Source organism: Fragaria vesca, linkage group LG4 (assembly GCF_000184155.1).
Source record: "Fragaria vesca subsp. vesca linkage group LG4, FraVesHawaii_1.0, whole genome shotgun sequence".
Taxonomy (NCBI): domain Eukaryota; kingdom Viridiplantae; phylum Streptophyta; class Magnoliopsida; order Rosales; family Rosaceae; genus Fragaria; species Fragaria vesca.
This window is the reverse complement of record NC_020494.1, coordinates 12,687,224-12,708,430: the sequence shown is the minus strand read 5'-3', so window position 1 is coordinate 12,708,430 and position 21,207 is coordinate 12,687,224. Positions and strand designations below refer to the sequence as shown.

The 21,207-nt window shown below is 37.8% G+C and overlaps 4 protein-coding genes across 4 annotated transcripts; 1 reads left to right on the top strand and 3 right to left on the bottom strand.

Moving 5' to 3' along the window:
- Positions 1-726: 726 nt before the first annotated feature.
- LOC101291229 (transcription factor MUTE-like) lies at positions 727-2,296 on the bottom strand. Its single transcript, XM_004296894.1, has 3 exons — positions 2,201-2,296; positions 1,595-2,029; positions 727-997 (listed from the first exon to the last, which is right to left on the bottom strand). Exons 1-3 carry the CDS (start codon positions 2,294-2,296, stop codon positions 920-922), a joined length of 609 nt encoding a protein of 202 aa, XP_004296942.1. The 3' UTR covers positions 727-919.
- A 2,121-nt stretch (positions 2,297-4,417) lies between these two features.
- On the bottom strand, positions 4,418-7,310 carry LOC101290945 (dual specificity protein phosphatase 1-like). The gene is made up of 6 exons (XM_004296893.1): positions 7,277-7,310; positions 6,699-6,845; positions 6,457-6,592; positions 6,006-6,123; positions 5,343-5,488; positions 4,418-4,850 (listed from the first exon to the last, which is right to left on the bottom strand). Exons 2-6 carry the CDS (start codon positions 6,804-6,806, stop codon positions 4,825-4,827), a joined length of 534 nt encoding a protein of 177 aa, XP_004296941.1. The 5' UTR covers positions 6,807-6,845; positions 7,277-7,310; the 3' UTR covers positions 4,418-4,824.
- Positions 7,311-7,657: 347 nt separating this feature from the next.
- Positions 7,658-13,129, top strand: LOC101315425 (probable DNA primase large subunit-like). The gene is made up of 18 exons (XM_004296892.1): positions 7,658-7,787; positions 7,984-8,149; positions 8,251-8,332; positions 8,424-8,483; positions 8,660-8,717; positions 9,058-9,077; positions 9,535-9,618; positions 9,721-9,785; positions 9,993-10,041; positions 10,136-10,183; positions 10,278-10,367; positions 10,577-10,636; positions 11,141-11,200; positions 11,408-11,482; positions 11,715-11,800; positions 12,200-12,293; positions 12,396-12,503; positions 12,667-13,129. Exons 1-18 carry the CDS (start codon positions 7,658-7,660, stop codon positions 12,712-12,714), a joined length of 1,383 nt encoding a protein of 460 aa, XP_004296940.1. The 3' UTR covers positions 12,715-13,129.
- Positions 13,130-13,428: 299 nt separating this feature from the next.
- On the bottom strand, positions 13,429-16,032 carry LOC101309828 (26S proteasome non-ATPase regulatory subunit 2 1A-like). The gene has a single exon (XM_004298123.1). The coding sequence runs from the start codon at positions 16,030-16,032 to the stop codon at positions 13,429-13,431; it is 2,604 nt and encodes an 867-aa protein (XP_004298171.1).
- Between the last annotated feature and the right edge of the window lie 5,175 nt (positions 16,033-21,207).

The following is a 21,207-nucleotide window of genomic DNA, read 5'->3' as shown; positions in this document are numbered from 1 at the left end:
TTCTTCTTTAATTTGTTACAGACATCTTGAGAGATAAATTCAACAGCCCTTTCGTAGCAGACCAAAAGAAAAGCAAGAAATTAAGACCGAGAAACCTGTTCAACTCGAGACTCTATATATAGAGGTTGATAAGAGCAATTTCACATATATTCTCTTCTTTTTATTTATTTATCAGCATTTTATTTTTCAACTTATATGATTAGTGCTGCGCCTTAGGACAATGTATCAATATATAGATCCTTCCATGCCATCGATCTACTACTTTGGCAAAACAATGATGAACATTTTTCCATTACTTCACTGCAGAGAAAGAGTTGCTAGTTCCTGCCCATCATTATTGTAGCCAGTACACATCATCATCTTAACATGCAGAATCAAATCTGATCGATATTTAATCACACAATACCCACCAACGTTGGTGAATAGTTGAATGATGAATACTTGATCAGTGATCCAGTCGGACTCGATCAGTAATGCAGATCGATCCTGTTCCACAGAGTATATATATGCATACATGTTATTTGTATGTATATTTCAGCAATATGATACATATATTAAAGACCTACGTACAGTGATTGTTTCAGATAGAATTAATTTACTCTCCCATTTCACTCTTCCACGAGATGAAGTAAGTGGTGGCGTATCATGCATGTAATAAGACTATAAGAATAAATAAGTCTTTAAATAGTTCTTATAAGCAGACCAAAAGAAGATAGTTCATACTTAACGCAGAAGCGCATTGCTTCTTATTCCAACATTCTTCAGTGAAACGATTTTCTCCCCAATTCATATGCATACTATAGCAAATTAACCATGCATCAAACTAACTTAACCAGTACCGAATCGATCAAACTAACTATATGTCCTTCGGTTATTTTGTTAACGTTTGGTTCATGTCCTCGATCGATCTGCTGCTTAGTTAAGCAGTGTCCGACCGCAAGCTCTGTTGAACTTCAAGAACCAATTCCTCTACGCTCAGCTGACACTCCAGTCCTATCTGCAAGAAAGTAAACAAGAAAAATGATCAAAGTACGATTGCATGTTCATCGTTATATAATTTTGATTTATTACTAACTATAATATTCTATCAATATTATTAATGCTCAAGGCCGGGTAACCAATATTTGCATACTAACATTTCACGACGATCATGAGTCGTCACCATGCCTTCTATATTCAAAATCGAAAATGGAATCAATATAGCTTAGTTAATTATTTGTGATCCTGATATAAGTGAGAAATTTTAGGTATATTCCTACGATCATGATTCGTATACCATGCAGTTCAGTCCTTTTTGGATTCAAAATCACTTTAGTTTTGCACTTGATGAGGATGAGATTCAGAATAGGTTCTTCAAATAATCTTCGATCAAAAACTACGTACGAGGGTAATTAATTAGGAAACCCTAAAATGTCTTCCAGTAATTGTCTCTTCACTCTCTTGTGTCGAAGACGTACTGGAAATACTCATCAAGTATCTGTATATAATTTTATAGCTTGTCCTGGATAGTTTATGATAATTCATGATTTATATATAGAGGTTAGTTTCCTTTAAAAGAAAAGGGTTAGTTTATTGTATAAGGCAAGATTAGTACCTTGATCACAAAAGAGTACAGGACCGTGTCTTCCATGCTACTGATGTTGAGATGGAGGACCTCAAATGAAGACCTCTCCAGCACACTGATTATCTTCACAACTTGACCTGGAATCCGCCTGGATATTATCTTCAACACCACGTTGGACCCTGAGATTTTCGCTTCGACATCTGCCACCGGAGAATTGCAGCATGCTCCTAGTTCTTTGACCGCACGGTCATGATTCTGATCGATTAACCCAAAATTGAATTTAGGGTTTTGATCAAGCTGGGGCGGCGGAGTAGGTGGCAATAGTAGCAGTGGCTGCCTCGGGCTTGGATTAGGGCTAGGGCTTAGGCGCTTCTTCCTGCGTTTATTAGATTCCAAAGACTGCAATACTTGATGCAACTCCTTGATGAACTCTATCACACCTCCTATGATTGATGCCTGGTCTCCCTGCCATTAACAACAAGTTTAACACAAACTGATTTAGTTTGAATCATATATACTAACAGATAAGAGAGTAATTAACAAGAAAAAACATATATTTTCTTAAAAATTCCCGGTTCTTTGTAAGGGTCTTGTGTAGGATTGAAGCCAGCAAAAACAAAGTGTAATTAAGGGTACCCTTTTGATGTAGAAACATGGGGTTAAAGTGCGTAGAACTTTGAGGTGTTCGTTCATCTGTTTCCTTCTGTTTCTCTCCACAGCTATGTGAGACATGGTTTCTGGTCTGGTTCAACAAATGAAAGCTTTATCGATCTGTCTCTATGTTTCTCTAGCTCTTTTATCCTCTCTATCTCATCAGCCACTTTGTTTGAACTCGAAAACTCTGCTATTTATACTACAAAAGATACATTGAAACAAGGAAAGAGTTTAGGGTCGGCTTGCCGAAACCACCTGTTGTGTTCATATTAAATGCTCCATGTCGCATTCTCGTGAAGATATTTTTACTCCATTTCTGTGTGTGTGTGTTTCTCTTGAGAGAGAGAGAGAGAGAGAGAGAGAGACGACTATATTACTACGCGTCTCAAGTTATGAGATTGGGTCCAACTACGTGCCCCCGTGGGCAGTAAACATAAGGAAGACGCTCGATACAGCAAGAGTAGCAAGAGTAAGAGTAGTACTACTACTAGTTACTTATGCTTATCTTTCATTTCCCATGCACATTTATATATCGCTACTCTCTTCTCTACATATCATGCATCGCATGCTCACCTCTTCATGTTGTTAGTTCTACTACTAACTTGTATGAAGTAGTGATCATATTTAGGTTTTCCATAGCCACAGAAACATTAAGAGTGAAGCGAGAGACACCAAAACAACAGCAAAATTGGGTGGTTGTGGGCTGCAAGTTGATCTTCCGACTTTATATATACCTAGCTAGCTAGGATTGATCATGTGCTTTAATTAAATGAGCATATTATATGCTAGTAACTATGATATTTCTACGTTCTTCTCTTTTAACTCCCTTTGTGATCTTGATGCAGCGTAAATATAAACGTTGGAATCCACTAACAATAGACTTGAATCTACAAGTCTGGTTTTTTCGAATCCACGAGAGAATTTGGAATCCACCAGAGAATTTGAGATAATTAACTTAAAAGTTTATTAATTTTAAAAGCTGATGACTACAACCGATTAATGGTCCTTATGTAGGAGAAACTAAACCTTAGGGCAACTAACAACCAAGCCTAAAAGCCCATAGGTTAAAAGAAAACAAAATCCAAAATAAACTGAAAAAAAACCTAAAATAATACTAAATGCCGAATCGGATTAATAAAACGATATATATCTTTTGTCCTAAATCTGACAGAACTCACTAAAGTGAGACTCACTAAAGTACGTGAGTTTTGTAAGTCTCGTCGTTTCCATTCCAGAAATGTATTATGCGTTCTAAACAGATATTCACATTCTGGTCAAAAGTTACTTCAGGTCAGATTTGCTTCTGAAAATCAGATTTCGCACGAGCAACCCGGAAAGTCCAAAATAACATCTTGAATATTCCAGCGTTTAGCAACCTCTTGACACGAGAATTACTGATATTTAGATCATTCTTCTTGATTATTCGCCGCTTTTTGATTTTTTTTTCCTGTCTAAATTTGGTCCAATCTTGTCCTACATCAGATCTCATTTCATGGAATGATCATCTTCGGATTTTCATTTGACTCCTATTGTTGTTATTTTAGTGTCTACACAGTTTATTGGATTGGAGATCAATGTGGTATATAAAAGTGATTGCTTTGTTAAGATACTCTCGTACACATCGGTGCAAATATTGACTTGAAAGGTGTGTTATTAACTTGCTAATGTAACCAATGTGGCTTTCTACCTTACTCTCGATAGTAAGTGAATGAAATACTTGTTTGGGTTTAGTTGATTGTTTGTGTAAAGATGACCCCGTTAAGAGTATTGAACGATATTGGGGCATGCAGTAGCCAAGAACAATTAGTGGGAAGTAGAATGATCGGTTAAGAGGGTAACCAACGATTAGACCACATTGGGCCTTTAGGTTACTAGCATTCTCTTTCCCTTTAGGCCTTTACTACTGTAGGAAGAAAACAAAATGGTTGGGCGGGTAAGACCCCCTAGGACCTCGAGACATAAAGAGACACAGGGAATATCCATCAACATCACTGAACTGGTATGACATTCTGGTGATATTAATACTCTAGGGCATACATAAAAGGGGTCACGCCCAAAACTATTATACAGTAAAGAATGAGAGAGAAGGAAACACAGTGCAAGCCGTTACAGCTTGCTAACTACTCTTGTTAAGTTTGTGCAGAAGTTGCAGTAGAAAGTTGTAGGAGTTTCAAGGTTCATTGTAAATGTCTACAAAAATGAAAATGTTCCGAGGATCGACATCCATCCCAAAATATATAGATTCCTTCAACTTCAAGCACTACTAACAGAAACCAGATTCATGTAACGAATACCAGAAGCCTCAGTTGCTCCATATTAAGTATACCCACAAGATCCATACACTGTTGTTCATAGTAAATGCAGACTGATTTTCACCCTTCTTGCTTCATTGTGTATAATATCATCTTCACATGGCTAGTTTATCAAACTATAAACTATATCCTAGTTATTCACAATCTACTTTTTAATCACCAGAACAGGGCTGTTCATTCTTTTCATATTTGATAAACTATAGAAATTCTAACACAAAAAGTTTCGTCAAGGTAACTACTGTAAACTGACTATGTGCTTCAAGGTATAGTCTTTCCTCATATAGTTGAAGTCCTTCAATTTGTCTTGTTTTCTTCATTTTCTGAAGTAGAAAGAAAATTGTGGAAAACACAATTAGAACAAAATTCATTGCAAAATGTAAACAAAGAAAAACAAGTAAGTAATGACACCATGCAGCTCAGGTGATAACAATGAATTCTGTAGTCAGAAAACTGCAGAATATTTCACACGAGACAAAGATAGGATAGCTTGCCTCACTTGCACTAGCTGAACCTTTTATTAATTCTACCTGGAAATGTTATTCTCTAGATCAGTTATTATTTCATGGCCCGACTTACATGACATCATATAACAGAATCTACTAATATAAGCATTATTCTACACTGGACAGGCTACATTAGATGAAAAACATTTTAACCCACAAGGTTTCTTCATAACACACCTATTGGTTAAAAAGAGTTTGGCACAGGAGAATGCATATGTTTCATGGAATAAAAGAGTAGGCATACAACTCCAGCTAGTTTAGGTAATAGTATACACCTATTGGTTAAAAAGAGTAATGGTAACAACGCACCATGAAGGAACCTTTCAAAGGCCTGCAGTTGTGACATAAAACCAGTATTGGGAGATGCCTGTGGCCGTCTGCTCTTCACATGTTCAAGAGCTTCAGATAGACTCATACCATGCTTCTTCATCAGATAAGCAAGAACAATAGTCACACTGCAAGGTCAAATAATAGTTAAGTCCAACTCCAGCTCATAAAAGTCATACATTGTAGTAGTGCCCAAGTTCCAATTATATGAAGTAATAAACAATCGACGTGTTTTCACTCAAAAGTTAACGAGCGTTGGGTACAGCTCAACTCTGATCCATGTTCAACCAAATAAGGTAAAACTACCAGACTTGTGACCTTGATCAAGGTTAGGTAAAGTTAAACTCAGAAACTCAATGTACTAAAATTGTTCTGTTTTATTATCGCAAATAGAAATATCAAAAGATTGCGTAAAAGTTAAAACCAGCAATTTAAACTGCATACTTGTTCTGTTTTCTATCACAATGAGTTTACTGATCCTCTATTCTAAGAATTCATAAGAATTAGAAATACTTAAGGCTAGTTATTGTGGAGATCATGTATAATCATATTTCAAGGATTCGCTCTTATGGAATAGGATAATGCTTGACAATCATAGCGATAGATAATCTGGAAAAAATGGTTCAGGCAGGGAGAGATAATTACCTCCTGGATTTTCCCACAAAGCAATGAACCAACACACCACCAGATCTTTTAGCTTCTTCAATAAAATTGAAACATTCATCAAAGTGCTGTTTCAGGTCTGTCGATTCTTTGTCCGCAACTACCTCAAGTTTGAAAGAGCGCCAAACAAAAAATTCAAATCAGTTCCACAATCTTGGTTCGGAGCAATAACTATGATATGGATGAGATGCTGTTAGGGCAATAGTTGTTTGATTAAGCTGAGGCAGGTACATAATAATAAAAAAGCTAAGCAATTATCACAACTATACAAAACAAAAGGTTAGATCATAGTAGAATGAGTAAATGAAACAAGAAACTTCAAGACAATAAATAAAAACAAATTATCTCACAATGCAGCTTGTAGTTCAGAAACCTAGAAGACATGTAGAGCAATAGACATTGAATGAAAAGAGGAGAAAATTAAAGTTATTACCATGCAAAACCTTATACACAAATTCATTTGGATAAGCAGGTGCCAATGAACCAGCCACAGTCAAAATGTGTGTGATGTTTAACTCTTTAAGTTCATCCTTGTTATGTGCAGATCCTATGGAACCCAAGAAGAGACCCTGCGACAGATAAATAATAAAAGAAATGACCCTTGCTGTTGAATATAGAGCAATAGAAACTATGTAAAGTTAATACTACAAAAACTGATTGAGATTTCAAATAAACCTCTTCAATTTGGCATGGAACTTTGTCTTCTTTACAACACCTCGTCACATGTATAACTCTCAACAAAGCAGATAATTGTTTCCTAAGGGAGTCATCTATCGGATCCATCAGTGAATTGAAACTTTACGTTCCCTACAAGGTAAGTAACTGAATCAAAACACAGTCAGACTCAACATATCCAATTCGCTTCCTATAAAAATAAATCAAGGAAATCACCTAAAGTAGTACAAGTAAAGATCCAAAATGTAACCAACAAGATTCAGAGCAGAGCTTATGACATCATATATCTCACAAAAAAAAAAAAATTAAATCTGAGCCTTATACTGAACCATTCTCATGCTGACGAATACCAAGATCATTTAGGTTCTAGAAAAGATCATATTCTGGAATGTGTATGTATCAGATCAAATGCAGATAATCCATTCACCATTAAAGAAATCTAATCTAAACTGGTGGATAAAAGGGAGCAAGATTTTATCATTAAATCGTCGGAAAAATTAGATGAGATTTGCAAACAGAGAGCAGAAAATTGACGTAGATCGGAAGCCGTAAATTGATGGAATTGAAGAGAAACTCACTTGGTCAGCTGGAGCTGCAAAAACTGGGGTCTCTGAGAAAGAATGCGTCCGTTAATGGATCGCATTATAGTTTTTGGGTCTTCCAGTTTAGTGAAATCGGGGGTTAGTCCCTAAACTTTGAGCTTATAAAACTTTGGCCCCTCAACTTCTGAACATTTCTGTCACTGACACATAAACTCGCGGCGGGCAGAACGTTTCCCGCCATTTTTTTCCGTTTTGGCGCGCAAATATAAATAAAGAAATGACGCAGTGGGTCCCCCAACTGATAGAGAGCAATGCCAAGCGCCGCTCATCCACAATTGTAATTGATACTTTTAGCAACTGAAAGAAACCAGATCAAAGCTTTCTCCGGCCGACGATTCAGAAACCAATTGCCACAAAATGTTAGCCGTCCGATCCAGGAAACCCGTCGGATACGACGACGTCCCGACTCTCCCCCTCTACCGCTCCGCCCCGGCTCTCGATGTCCGCCTCGAAGAGTTCGAGCTTTTCGCCATCGATCGCCTCCGAGGTAAACCCTAACTTCTTACTTCAATTCCATTGGGTCTTCACTCCAATTAGTTCTGGTTGATTTGGATTCGCTCTTTTCGAGTGGTTTGATTTGAATTGAATTTATAGAATTCTATAGTTTGAAATTGAATGGATAGAATTTTTGTTGCTAATTGGAAGTAAGGCTTTAGTTGATGGTAAATTATTGGGTTTTGCAGTGCTTAAAGGGATATCTGACGGATTATCGAGAGGAAAGAAACATGATGAAATGGAGAAATTGATAAATGATCTTTGGAAAGCAAACATGAGGCATCCTCAGGCATCCGAGGCCATCAACAAGGACATTATATCGCACTTTGTTCTGCGTCTTGTTTATTGCAGAACGTAAGACATTATCATTGCCTTTTTGTTGTAGCATGTTAGTCGTAACGATTCTTGGTTTCAATCTGATTTTGTAATTGTTACTTTATTGATCTGCATTTTAGGGACGAACTGAGGAAATGGTTTCTTTCCATGGAGACTGCCCTATTTCGCCACCGTTTTCGCAATGAAAGGCCTGAAGCTCAGGTAATGGGCAAAGTTCTTTTGAAATGGTTTCTCATTTTGCTTCTCAGTTTCTCCTGATTTCAGTTTTAAACTTGTTATTTTGGGTCTACAGAGGTCACTCATGGCAGAATTTGGTCTTGCCTACAAGAAAGTTGATAGTTCAGAACTCGAGGTAGTTACATAACTGATAACTCTGATTAATTTGTAGTACTATGAGCTTGACATACAGAAACCTGCATTGTATTGGACTTTGGAACCTTTTGAGATGTATTACAGTCAGATACTTCCTAAAATCTTTAGCACCTTAGTATATGCTGCAATCACTAAAGTTTTTATCTTCCTCTTCAGAGTGTAATGGACAAACTGGCCCAGGTTGCGCGTTCCACGAGTCAATCTTTACCCACTGGTAGGGGAAGAGTTTCTGTTCACTTGATTGGCCACATACCGTATCTCAATAAGTCCAGTATTTATGGTCTTCACAATTCTTTTAAGTTAAGAATAAGTCTCTGCTATATTGTGAATCATGGCAATGATAATTGGAGGCAAATTTTTTTTTCATATTGGGTATGTGCAGTAGTGAGGTGTCTGGTATTTCTTAGGTCTTGCGTTATCATGCTCATCTACTTGTTTTAAGGATATCCACATTATTTCTCTGAAAAATATTTCTAAAATGATAATATACATTTTCTGTTATTACAGTCTACATTCTAACTTGTTTCCTTTGACTTATTTTCCTTCTTTTGCAGTTGATGCCATATTTTACAAGGTGTGTTCATCTTTACTTGTTTTCTATTCTGTAAACTTATTCTTTAAGCTTTTTATTCATGAATCATGAGAACTGGTCTTGTTTTAGTGGGAATGTGGGATACCTCCAACTTTTTTGTATGTTGGGTATCCACAAACCATTTCAGACGTTCTTGTTAGTCCATGGTGGTCCTCAAGAATATAGTCTGATTTTCTATTGTATTTTTTCTATGTATCAATTTGTGGATATCATCAAATATTAAAGACAAAGAAATTATTGGAGTAATTGTTGAAGTCTATCTGGCTTTGGGCTTCAAGCCCTTTCTATGTTAGCCACGAGAGTAGATGTTTGATAATAATGATATTTAGAGTTGTCTTAATATATAGTTTGGAATGTTTAATATTACCTCCCTTCTCTTTTAGTCATCAAATTAAGAACCGTATCTCATCTGATGTCTTATTCCCCACCCCTCATGAAGGTACCATTTGAAGAAGTTCCCGAACTTGTCGCTAGCCGTAGAGTATACATCAGCAAGGGGAATGCATATATAGCCATGAGTCAGGTTATAGTTAATGCTTCCTTTTAAATCTTGCACTTAACCCCTAGAGTGAGGATAATAATCATTTTCCTTTATTGTCTTCCCCTCCCCCTCCCGCAACTATAGGTGGTCTCCCTTGTTGCCACACATTTCCGCAGTCATCTGTCAAAGGCATTGATTTTGACTAACAGGTGATGTTGGCTATTTAAATTCACAAAGCATATATCCTCTTATTGTTTGAATGTTTAATAACTTACTGGTTATGCCTGATAGTTATTTACATGCATAAATTTTTGATTTTGTACTTTCAAGATAAAGTGACAGACAAAAAGAACAAAAGCTAAGTTATCAGGTTTTGAAGTTTTGTAATTATCTGAAGTTAAACTTTCTGTTTGCAGAAAGTGGACATCAACTATCGTAGAACAAGAGAAAAATCGGTTGACTCCTGTGAGTTCTGGATTCCAAACCTTGTATGTCAAAGCAGCATTTATTTTGGTTTGGTCTTTGACATTCTCTCTATTGTTCTTTCATTCCTGTTTAGATAGTTGAAGCCCTCTCAACAAGCTACCTGGGCCCGGACTATTCTCAGGTAGTTCATCACCTTGTGTTATCTTGGTCTATTACCCGTAGGTCCAACTTTGTTTAGGTTGAAGTTAATTTAGGAGTTTTGATTGTCTTTGTAGCCAAAAGAATTTGCTGAGATATCATTAAGAGACATTGATGACATAGCTAAGAGCTCGTTTCCTATGTGCATGCGCCATCTATTTGAAAAGGTAAAGAATTGGCCATTCATTCAGCTTTCTGTGTATTTCTGGTCGGTTCTTCCCTCTTCTGATTATCTGCATCTTGTAGATAATCAAAAGACGGAACACAGAAAGATGATTGATTAACCCATCTCTTTATTATCTGCTTCTTTTCTCATGATGCTCTTATATGACCCTTTTATTTTATTTTAATTTTTAGATATGCTATTTCTTTGCAGCTGAGAGAGGACCATCACCTAAAGCATGGAGGGAGAATGCAACTGGGTCTCTTTCTCAAGGTATGTAATCCATGAATCCTATTACGTCCTGTGTTTAAGTGTGTACATAATAGAATTGGAATAAGATGATGAGAATTGTGGTCTGCTTCCTGTGTTTGCATGAATGCCATTTCAATTAAAGGCATGTAGTTGAAATCCTTTATTCTATTTTTGCACTTCTGGTCAATTGGGAATCTATACATATTGTTCTTCTTGGACTCGTGGTCGCCCACAACACTTATTATGTACTTCCTGGACTACTTTGGCAGTCTAATCTCTCTGTACATAGAATGAAGATAATAGCTGTTAGTATCTAAAATGGGACAGGCTCATTGTGTATGTGAGTTGCGTCAAGTTGATGGTGATTTTGGTTAATGCACAGATAACTATGCCTGAAACTATCAGTCGACATTTTACAAGCACCACACTAAGTATTCATAATAATCATGAATCTGTCATTGTAACCCCATGTTTCTCAATTAGTTAACTGTTGACATGTGGTTTTACTCAACCTCCCATGTGCAGGGTGTTGGGTTAAAGCTGGATGATGCACTTGCATTTTGGAGAGCTGAGTTCTCACGAAAGGTGACCTTAGTGTTCTTAGAGCATTTCATCTACTAATTCTTCATCACCATAATGGCACAAAATTTCAACTATTATTTGATAAAGCATGTTACCCGCCATGCATTTCAATTTGCAAAATATACAAGTTTAATGCTTTGGTACAACTTATCTGGTCTTTGCAATTTTCATACTTTCTGATTTGATGCCTGTTACTTAATCTTGCAATAGGTTGGTGCCGAGAGGTTTGACAAAGAATATGCATATAGCATACGCCACAATTATGGAAGAGAAGGAAAAAGAACGGTATGACATCAATCTTGCTATTGTCAAGAGTCTACTGATGCTATATGACTCTATATAGGATACTTAGAATTTGTTGACTATATATGGAAATTTCAACATAATTACAGTTTGTCGTTCCGGTTATTCGTAGATGTACCGAACTTTCAGTTGTTATTACTGTTTTCAGACCTTGTAACATATGGTTCCGTGTGTTATGATCACCATCAAATATGTTTCTTTTGGAATATTACAGGATTACACGCCTTATTCCTGTCAAAAGATCATCTCATCTACGCCTGGCGTAGGAGATCATCATGGATGCCCATATCGACATTTCAGGTACTTTCTATGATACAATTTAATTTCAGGATGCTGTTTAAAAAGACTAAAACAGGCCGTGAGTTAAAAGTCATAAAGAAATGACCTCTAAACTTGACATATATACGACATTACTGGACATTACTGGTTATCTTGGATCGGATAGAACTATTGCAGCAAAAATATTATTTGATAGTCACATTGCTACAAAGACCATCTAACATCACAGTACCAGTATAGTGCCAAATAATTTTCCTCCTTTAACGATTTTCTTTGGATTTCCTTCTCTCCTGTCAGTTATTCCAACTCCTCCTTGAGAACACAGTACTTGCTCACTAGTACTGGCCACTTCTATTTTGGAGTTACTAGAGTGATAAGTTTTTAAAATTATATGTATTGACAATATTTTTCCTGTGACAGTGAAGAGAATCTGACAGCTGCTCTCAGTAGAATGGGAGTTAACAGTCGTGCTCTTAGTGATGTAATGAACAAAGTTCGGAATAAGCATTATCAGGTGCTAAATGTTACCAGATGCGTAAATTTTATAAGAAGTTATTTTGTTTTTGTTCTAGCATGATACTGAAATGTGTGGACTACTTGGTGATGTATGTATCAGTTGGCATGCACCTTAACGTTTGAAGCTGTCCATGGGACATCATGCGAAGCTGGGATTAACCATCCAAATCAATACTTCTCTGACAGTCAAATAATTATGAAGTCAAAGGTACATTAATGTTTTATAGATACCAAAATAATCTATTTGGATCATAAATGCAAATATATGGTTGTACAGTATTGACTGAGGCAAAAATCTGCTGCACTCCCACTTCAGGGAGTAAAATTTATAGCTGTATTACATGCTTATTCTGAGGTTTTTTTTTTGGCAGAATCAATCTACAGCGAAGGACACGCAAATGGAAATAGAATCTTCTTGATGAGCAGGAAGTCTGAGCTCCATTAAGTGGTTCAACATATCGCTGTGCTTCAGCTCTGGTCAGCACAAATTTGATGTCTTGCTGATCGGGCTGAAGTAATCATGTAATCTGCGATATGTATGAAATATGTCTTGTAGAGATAGACTCACTGAGAATTTTTATAATTTTGAGCTGATTTCTATTCAAGTAGTTGAGAACTCGATATTTTTTTCCCCTCATGTTACGATTTGCTGCTCTTCTTGGAATGCTCATCTTGGTACTATAAATCACTCCACATCATCAACAGTAATTTGTTTGACATTTTCACTGTTATAAGGTATCATCGTTCTAGAGTACCAACAAATTGCTGTTACAACCAACCTTTGTAAGTAATTTGAGTTCTGTTGAATAAATTTTGTACTTGTCATTTTTCTGACTGAACAATTGTAACACTACTTGAAAAGATAAATCCTTGGAAACCCTTGAGAAGGAGCAAGTGCCGGTTAAGCACTCTGTGATACAACTCGGATAGACACAGTGGTCAACTATGTAAATAAGTAATTAGTTTTAAGCTATACTTACAAAGAGCAGATACAAGACTACTTGTTTGTGTTCAACTAACTGATTACAATAGCACCATTCTTTTATGTAGAATTTAAACAAACAAACAAAAAATACGAAGGAAAGAAAAACACCAATATCAGAAGTAGGTCTCTGGTGTCATCCTTGACAACACTAGTCTTCCTTGTAGTCCAGATTTTCTCTCAAAATGACAAAACCTTCAAGGAAGGGAGAAAGGGGAATATATTTCCGACTCACCAACTCGGCTTTCTCACCGGCAGCCAGAACAACTGGTGTCGAGTGGGTTTGGAAACCAGTTATTGTTTTTGGATGGCCAGCCTGCCCTACAACATCCACAGCTTTTCCCACTCGAACAGGGACAGACAAGGGTTTGAGATTCTCGTCCACAGTCATCAACATTCTTGGCTGCACCGCCATGACAAGGAAGTAGAGAACATAATGATACTTGCCCAAAATAATGGATTTCATATCAAGGCATGAATGCAGCATGACCATGATTCCACCAAGTGCTGCTGGTGATAGCAAGAAACGGTCGGAATGGTATGGATTTAGAGTTGATAAACCCTTTCCCAGATGTACAAGGCCTTGAGCAATACGCACGCAGAAGAGAAGGTCAGCACTTTTGTAGTAATAACTCGAAAGATTGCGCAGCATGGTGGCTATTCTGGCATTGTTGGTTCCTGCACCTATCAAACCTAAGGAGACCACCGCAGACATTGCTACTTCTGAATCTGTATCATGGCTAAGTCTGCTTAATGTGTCCATAACATTGACCTTTGGGTGTGACATGCAAAGAAGACCAAGCGCCAATGGAACAGCCTTACGGATGTTTTGTTGTCCATACTGTAGAAGATGCTCTAACGAACGAATTGCCATTTCAAGTCCCAATTCTTCAGCCATTGCTATCATAGCAATTCCAAGCACAGCAGGTCCGTGGTGATCCTCATCCTTCTCCTCAATATGTTGCGAACAATGGCCGAGAAGGGTTTGAACCTTGAGAACATCTCCTGTTCCGGCATAAGCACAAGAAAGCAAAGTCGTATCACAATGTCTTCCGATTTTTTCATTAAATGTCTGTGAAACTTGAGCTGTGGCTTCAACATTGTCTTGCATTCCAAGGAACACGAGACCAAGGCTAACCGAAATTAGGCGAGCAAGGGGATCTCCCAACTCTGCGTCAGTTCGATCCATTAGCGCAAGTATGATGGCTTGAGCTACCTCTTCATTGCATGAACCAATGAATATCAACCCTAATGAGATTGCAGTGAATGTGACCACATCAAGTGGAGCTTTTGCGTCATGAAGTATAGGAGTCAGCTGACTACCTATCTGCTCATTCTGAGAACCAGCATATGCAATCCCTAATCCCATTATTGCACCAATGCGGATAGATGGATCTTCTTTATCTACATATTCCCCCAAAACCGCCAGCGCCGGATCACATTCATGTCTGACACCACAGTTGAAAATTCCAATGCCTAACAACGCACCAGCGATAACATGGTTGTCGTTACTATGCAGGTACTTGTCAATGTGAGCAAATCCTGACTCAACATCCCACAGTGAAATCATACCCAAACTTGCAGCAGCGCTGATCTTTCCATGCTCCTTATTCTTGAAAAGCCAATGATCATTTGGTGGTTGCACTGTCGTCATCAACTCATCCTGACCGAACCCTGCATTTACGAATGCATTAACAAATGTATCTGCCAAGTTCTGTCTGGCTGAACCAACACTGCTACTTACTTGACCATCAAGCAAGTGTGCCTTGTATATGTCCTGTGGAGTTTTGGCCTCCATGACCTCAAGATCTCTAGCGAGGGTAAGATAACCTTCGCTGAGCCTAGTGTTATTGATAATGTCCTGCATTGCCTCTCGGTTATTATCGCTATCCCCATCCATGTTAGCATCATCATCATCATCATCATCAAGCACAGAGTAATTACCACCATGCCGAGCAAGGATGTAGCAAAGTTGTTTCTTACACAGCACATCATCGCAAGATGTAAACACTTCCTTAATCAACCGGTGGTCATCAATGAGAAGCGCAATCTGAAGTGCATTGGGATACTCTCGAAATTTTAGATATAACTTGTATGCAACATCCAAAGCTAAGTACGCGTCGTCCGGTCTGGCAGGAAGGTATCTTGCTGAACTGGTGAGATATAAACTAGTCTTCTTGAAATTCGTCTTAGCAACATGCTCAAGCAACTGTTGAAGGTGATCTCCGATCTCAACCAACAGGTCAACCGCTTCAGTTTCAGCATTGTGCCTCATATGAAAAGCAACAATCTGACGTACTAGTTTCATTTGGTCACAACTAGGGTTTTCATCACTCATATGAACACGCAGCTCATTATCGGCATATTCTAGAGTAATTTCTGCTGCTAAGTTCCTCACATATTCATGTCCCCATGAACCAATGTCACCGTCTGAACCAGCCAACAATCTGTACTTCAAGCTTTCCGGCTCTCCCTCGGCAGACATGGTCAGTGCCAAAACAGATAGTATATCTGCCAGGTTTATCTTCACATCTGAAGCTCCCATTAATTCGTAATATGATTTCAGAGCTGTGTAATGTGGTCGAAGATACTTCAACGGCTTTGGAACAGCAGTCATTGAACTTGTTGAGGAACGGATTTCGTGCCTCATACCCTCGAGAGCTATCATCTGAATCCCAGGATCAGGGTCTTGAACCCTCTTCACATACAACTCCAGTTTTTCCTTCAGCGCCAGATCTTCCGCAGACAAATCCATGTTTGGATCTAGTGATGCCATGAATAGTTGAACTATCTATCTAATTTTAACGTGCACTGGAATAGTTGAACTTAATAAACTACCCTAAATCCTAAAGAGTGCTTTTATAGAGGGGCTGTACTCCTTGATCTATATAGAGTGAACATCTAATTCAATTTGGACAATGATATCTAATCTAATACGAAAAGAAAAACAATATAATCCTAGAGTGTGCTTTTATAATGATCTATTTAGAGTAAACATCTAATCCAATTTGGACAATGATATCTAATCTAATACGAAAAGAAAAACAATATATATATGTACACACACACACAGCCCTTCTCAGCTGCGGACGTCCGCACCAATGGTTTTGGTGTGGATTTTCATTTTTGCACCACTTTTCGATTGAATTTCCTCATATCCACCGTCTAGTATCTAAATAATATTGTGTAGATCATCTCTACAAAATTTCAGCCAATTTGATGATGTTAAGGCCCTCAAAATTGCGTATTTCTGTTATAAACATGAACGGTTCATGTTTGACAGAATGCAGTCCGTCCATTTATTTTTCGAGTTTGAGGGCCTTAACGATTACCAAATTGGCTGAAATTTTACAGAGATGATCTATACAATATTATCTAGATACTAGACGGTGGAGATGAGGAAATTCGATCGAAAAGTGGTGCAAAAATGAAAATCCGCACCAAAACCATTGGTGCGGACGTCCGCAGCTGAGCAAAATCCTATATACATATATATATATATGTGTGTGTGTGTATATATATATATATATAGCTTCTCAGCTGCAGACGTCTGCATTTCTTACGGTGCGGATTCACTTTACACTCATTTTTCAATCGAATTTTCACATCTCCACTGTATAGTATTTAGATACTAATGTATAGATTATCTCTGCAAAATTTCAGCCAATTTTGTTATCATTAAGGCACTCAAAACTGCGTTTTTCTGTTATAAACATGAACGGTTCAAGTTCGACAGAATTATGTTCATCCATTAGTTTAATCGAGCAGCAAAATTGAAGTCTGAATCCCAAGTAGAAGTGCAAAACTTGGGAATAGGTTGAGTGGTTGACCATCCAAGAGAGGAGAACTGATAATGTAGTCTGGGGTTCATATCTAATTGTTGTCAAGACCCACCCTGAATTTCACCCTGAAACCCGAAGTAAGTCTTGCAGGGTTCACCTCCAAGAAAAATTTACCAAAATTTTTGGCATAACCTCCATTAAAAATAGACAACCCTACCTGAAAAAAAAAATTCAAAGAACACTCCTAAAACAACAAACCCAACCTCAACTCCTGGAGCCACCCGCTCCCCACAAAACAACCACCACCATAAAAACAATAAAACCATCTTCAAATCTATCAACTAAATATCCAATTAAGATAACAAACTTCAACCTTCAAATATTTCAAATTTAAATCTAAGACTTAGCACACAACCGAACTAAAATACATTATCCTCAAGTTAATCAGAGCTGCTAAAATCAGAAGAAGCAAGAAAATGTGCTGGTAGGTTAACAGGTAACCTACTGGTGAAAAGTGGTGGAGAAATAGGTGACTATGCATCGCCTCCTACTAGATCCAACCCACACTCTGTAGACTGGGCGATTTAAAACAAAGGGCTCAGGAGAAAACATTTGAAACAGTTAGAGTGAGTGGACAAAAATAAATTTAACAAAAATAATTATGCATTCCCATTTTAATTTCCATAGAAATTATGCTGCATGCGACAACTCAAAGCTTTTTATTCATAAACTGGCAAATACATGACTAGCTCCGGCCAGTCTCCAAAACTCAATAAAATAGAGCCTCTTAGGCTAAACTATAGATAAAAATATGTGTCTGTATATATATTTGTTAGACTCCTTCTACGAATTCTATGAACAAAATAGAAAAATAGAAATTCATATAAGGCTATGACGCTTGCGTCTAACGCTCAAGTCAAACCATAATGAAATTTTTCCTCATTAAGACCGAAGAGGACGGGTGTATATACTTGTGGACTCCTTATATGAACCAGATAAGAAAATAGTTTTCATATAGGGCTATGACGCTTGTGTCTAACACTCATGTCACGCCATAATAGAATTTTACCTTATTTTGACGGACCAAGCACGTATGGGTAGCTAGCATTTATATACATACTATACTTATAAACATCCAATATACATATCCACCGAAAATCTCATTTTCGGTAACTCTCCAAAAGATGAAAATTGCCAAATATCAAAGAAAGCAATCAATTTTAGCAGAAGAATAATTGATCAACAATATAATGCATCACATGCTTTTAAATTAAAACAAAGGTCCACTCACAAAATAGGCCTAAGCCTGATGTCGATCCGAGGCCTCTTCTGCCCGAGCCTCCTCACGTCCTGTTCCAAATGTATAATTAAATTCCCAACCAAAAATCCAATACTTACACAAAATAGGCAAAATTAAACGTGAGCCTTAACCATGCTCATGGCCTAACTTCGATAATCCTAATTCGATACGGTCCACACCTCAACACCAAAACCAGCAGCCTTAAATACACCATTCCACAGACTACACAACATTAATCTCATGGCCGGATTCTACCCTATTAATCTGTAAAAATTACCAAACTTTAAAAATTCCCAAACCTATCCAAAATTCCTCCAAAAATTCCAAAATTCTCATCAATAACTCCCCTTAATATAACCAACTTAAAACCATGAAAAATCCCCTAAACAGCGACGGCCGGAGGCCGACTCCGGCGACCTCCAATGCCTACCAAATTTTGACAGCATCTTCCTCTCAACCCCTTCTACAACTTTCCTAACTAGCACAAATACCAATTCCAAGCCTAACTATGCCAATCGAACGAAAACATTACAAAAAACCTTAGAACTTCCACCTGAAGCAAAAAACCCTAACTGACCGGTTCTCCTCACCTGAAGCAAACTGGACCGAGTCCTTCTAGGGTAAGGCAACTGGGTTGGAGACCTTTAAAACCATATAAGGCTTGCCCGGATTGGTGGCCGGAGAAGGAAGTTCCGGCGACAGAGAGCTTTGGGCAGTCAGACCTTTCGGGCCCGATATCTCTCTCACGGCGGCGCTAGGGAGCCTCTCATCGATCTAGGAAGGAAGCTGGGTTGACGGCCGACCATTTGGGACCGGTGCGGCGGCGAACGGTGGCCGGATGGCGGCGGACGGACGGCTTGAAGTTCCGGTAGGGGAGAGTACTCGAGGGAGGGAAATCGGGAGAGAAGAGAGAGAAGTGAGGGGAGAGTGACGTGGGTTTTTCCAACCAGTCCAATACCACCACAATAAAACCCAACTCCACAAATAACACCCCAAAATAAAACCTCAATAAAAATTACCTTTTATTAGCTAAAATTTACCATTTTTACCGTCGTCACATTTTTCTCTTACGAACAATTCCACCGAAATAAACTTCCCCAAAAACCCCTCTAGGGACTAATTAAACTATAAACTCATTGACGAAGACGGTATAATTCTTATTAATACTAAGCTAGTAAATAAGGTAAAAATTTAAGAGTCGGGATGTAACAATTGAAAAACCAATTGGTAATAGGTGGAGTGACCCAAACTCTTATAAACCATATACAAGGTCTCATTTTCCTGATGTGGGATTATATCTCAAGATGCCCCCGCACGTGTGGCAATTTTTCAAACCTAACACATGGACAACCATTAGGATGATATGGAGTTCATGTGGCCGTTACACATTTACACGTGGACGTGGGTAACCCGCTCTGATACCATAATAAAGTAGTCTAAGGTTTACATCCAAAACCAATTGGTAATAGATGAAGTGACCCAAACCCTTATAAACTACAGACAAAGTCTCATTTTCCCGATGTGAGATTTATATCTCAACAAGAACCACCGCAAATTGGAAATAACGAATTAACGAATTAACGATGTTTCAAAAGTTCAAATATCGTACATTTCTTATAAAAAGTAAACTTTATATAATAAAATCTAATATTACAATCATAAGAGATGTCACTAGTAATAAATTTAGCAAATCACATATACCCCCTTTAAAAAGATATGAAACATAAATACATCTATCTACATTACTTTTAATTTTTAAACAAATAAGGACATTTTTTTAACAAAATAAAGACAAATTCTTTTTTGTCTGCCATGTGTCATGGTTTAATTTACCAAACTAACCTTACACTAATTAAATATGTTTTTACAAGAGAAAATTTCCCTTTTACGATTTTCAGTAAATGCAATAAATGCAATACAGTAGCAGGTTTTCAATAACTTCGTAATAATAGTTAATTCCAATAAAAGTAGTAGCAGTTAATTGCAGTAGAAGTAGTAACATGGGGTTAACTTTCTTTCAACAACTCATATAAAAACATAGCAGCACGTACAAGTGATTTGATTACAACAACCACACCATCATAACATAGTAGCACAAGTTATTCCATTACACCAAGCACATATCAGAACAAAGTAGCACATAATAATTCTTCTTTTTTAGTCAATACATAATAATTCTTCTACTGCAGTCGTCTTTATCCAGTCATGCTACTACCGAATTCGTCGTCATCCATTTCAAAACCCACCTCGGATTTTACCTTGAAATCCGAAATGAACCCTGCGGGGATCACCTCCAAAGGAGATGCTACCGAAAATTCAGCATAACCTCCTTTGAAAATGGATAACCCTTTCTAAAGACACATGCAAACACTCTAAAAAATCAAAGTCCAACCTTATACTCCTAGAGCCACTGCGCTCCCCCAACCTTATACTCCTAGAGCCACCGTGCTCCCCACAATCACAACACCTCCCAAAAAGTTTAAATAAAGAATTAATTACTGATCACTCTATTAACTTTTATGCGCTCGACAGTTTACTCCATTAACTTTCAATTTCAATCGATTACTCCATTAACTATCCAATATCACACAATTAGGTCCATCCGTTAAGTGGCCGTCCAAATAAGTGGTTAAGTTGCTGACTGGACATATTTTTGAACTGAAAATTCCATTTAACACCCTCCCTCCCTCCCTCCTTAATCTCTTCAATCTCTTTTCTCTCCTCCTCCACCTCCTCCGCAACCACATTGGGAAAAGTGGGAAACCATGGCTGGCTGATGGGTTTTAAATGAGAGAGAGAGAGAGAGAGAGAGAGAGAGAGAGAGAGAGAGAGAGAGAGAGAGAGAGTA

Bases quoted from the DNA above. Each gene is read 5' to 3' on its own strand.
- LOC101291229 (XM_004296894.1), bottom strand. From the start codon at position 2,296: ATGTCTCACATAGCTGTGGAGAGAAACAGAAGGAAACAGATGAACGAA. The intron at 2,030-2,200 runs GTACCCTTAATT...TGTTAATGGCAG, and splicing joins CATGTTTCTACATCAAAAGG to GGAGACCAGGCATCAATCAT. The intron at 998-1,594 runs GTACTAATCTTG...ACTTTCTTGCAG, and splicing joins TGTACTCTTTTGTGATCAAG to ATAGGACTGGAGTGTCAGCT.
- LOC101315425 (XM_004296892.1), top strand. From the start codon at position 7,658: ATGTTAGCCGTCCGATCCAGGAAACCCGTCGGATACGACGACGTCCCG. The intron at 11,201-11,407 runs GTGACCTTAGTG...ATCTTGCAATAG, and splicing joins GAGCTGAGTTCTCACGAAAG to GTTGGTGCCGAGAGGTTTGA. The intron at 11,483-11,714 runs GTATGACATCAA...GGAATATTACAG, and splicing joins GAAGAGAAGGAAAAAGAACG to GATTACACGCCTTATTCCTG.
- LOC101290945 (XM_004296893.1), bottom strand. From the start codon at position 6,806: ATGGATCCGATAGATGACTCCCTTAGGAAACAATTATCTGCTTTGTTG. The intron at 6,593-6,698 runs GTTTATTTGAAA...TATCTGTCGCAG, and splicing joins TTCCATGCCAAATTGAAGAG to GGTCTCTTCTTGGGTTCCAT. The intron at 6,124-6,456 runs GTAATAACTTTA...AACTTGAGGTAG, and splicing joins TGTGTATAAGGTTTTGCATG to TTGCGGACAAAGAATCGACA.
- LOC101309828 (XM_004298123.1), bottom strand. From the start codon at position 16,032: ATGGATTTGTCTGCGGAAGATCTGGCGCTGAAGGAAAAACTGGAGTTG.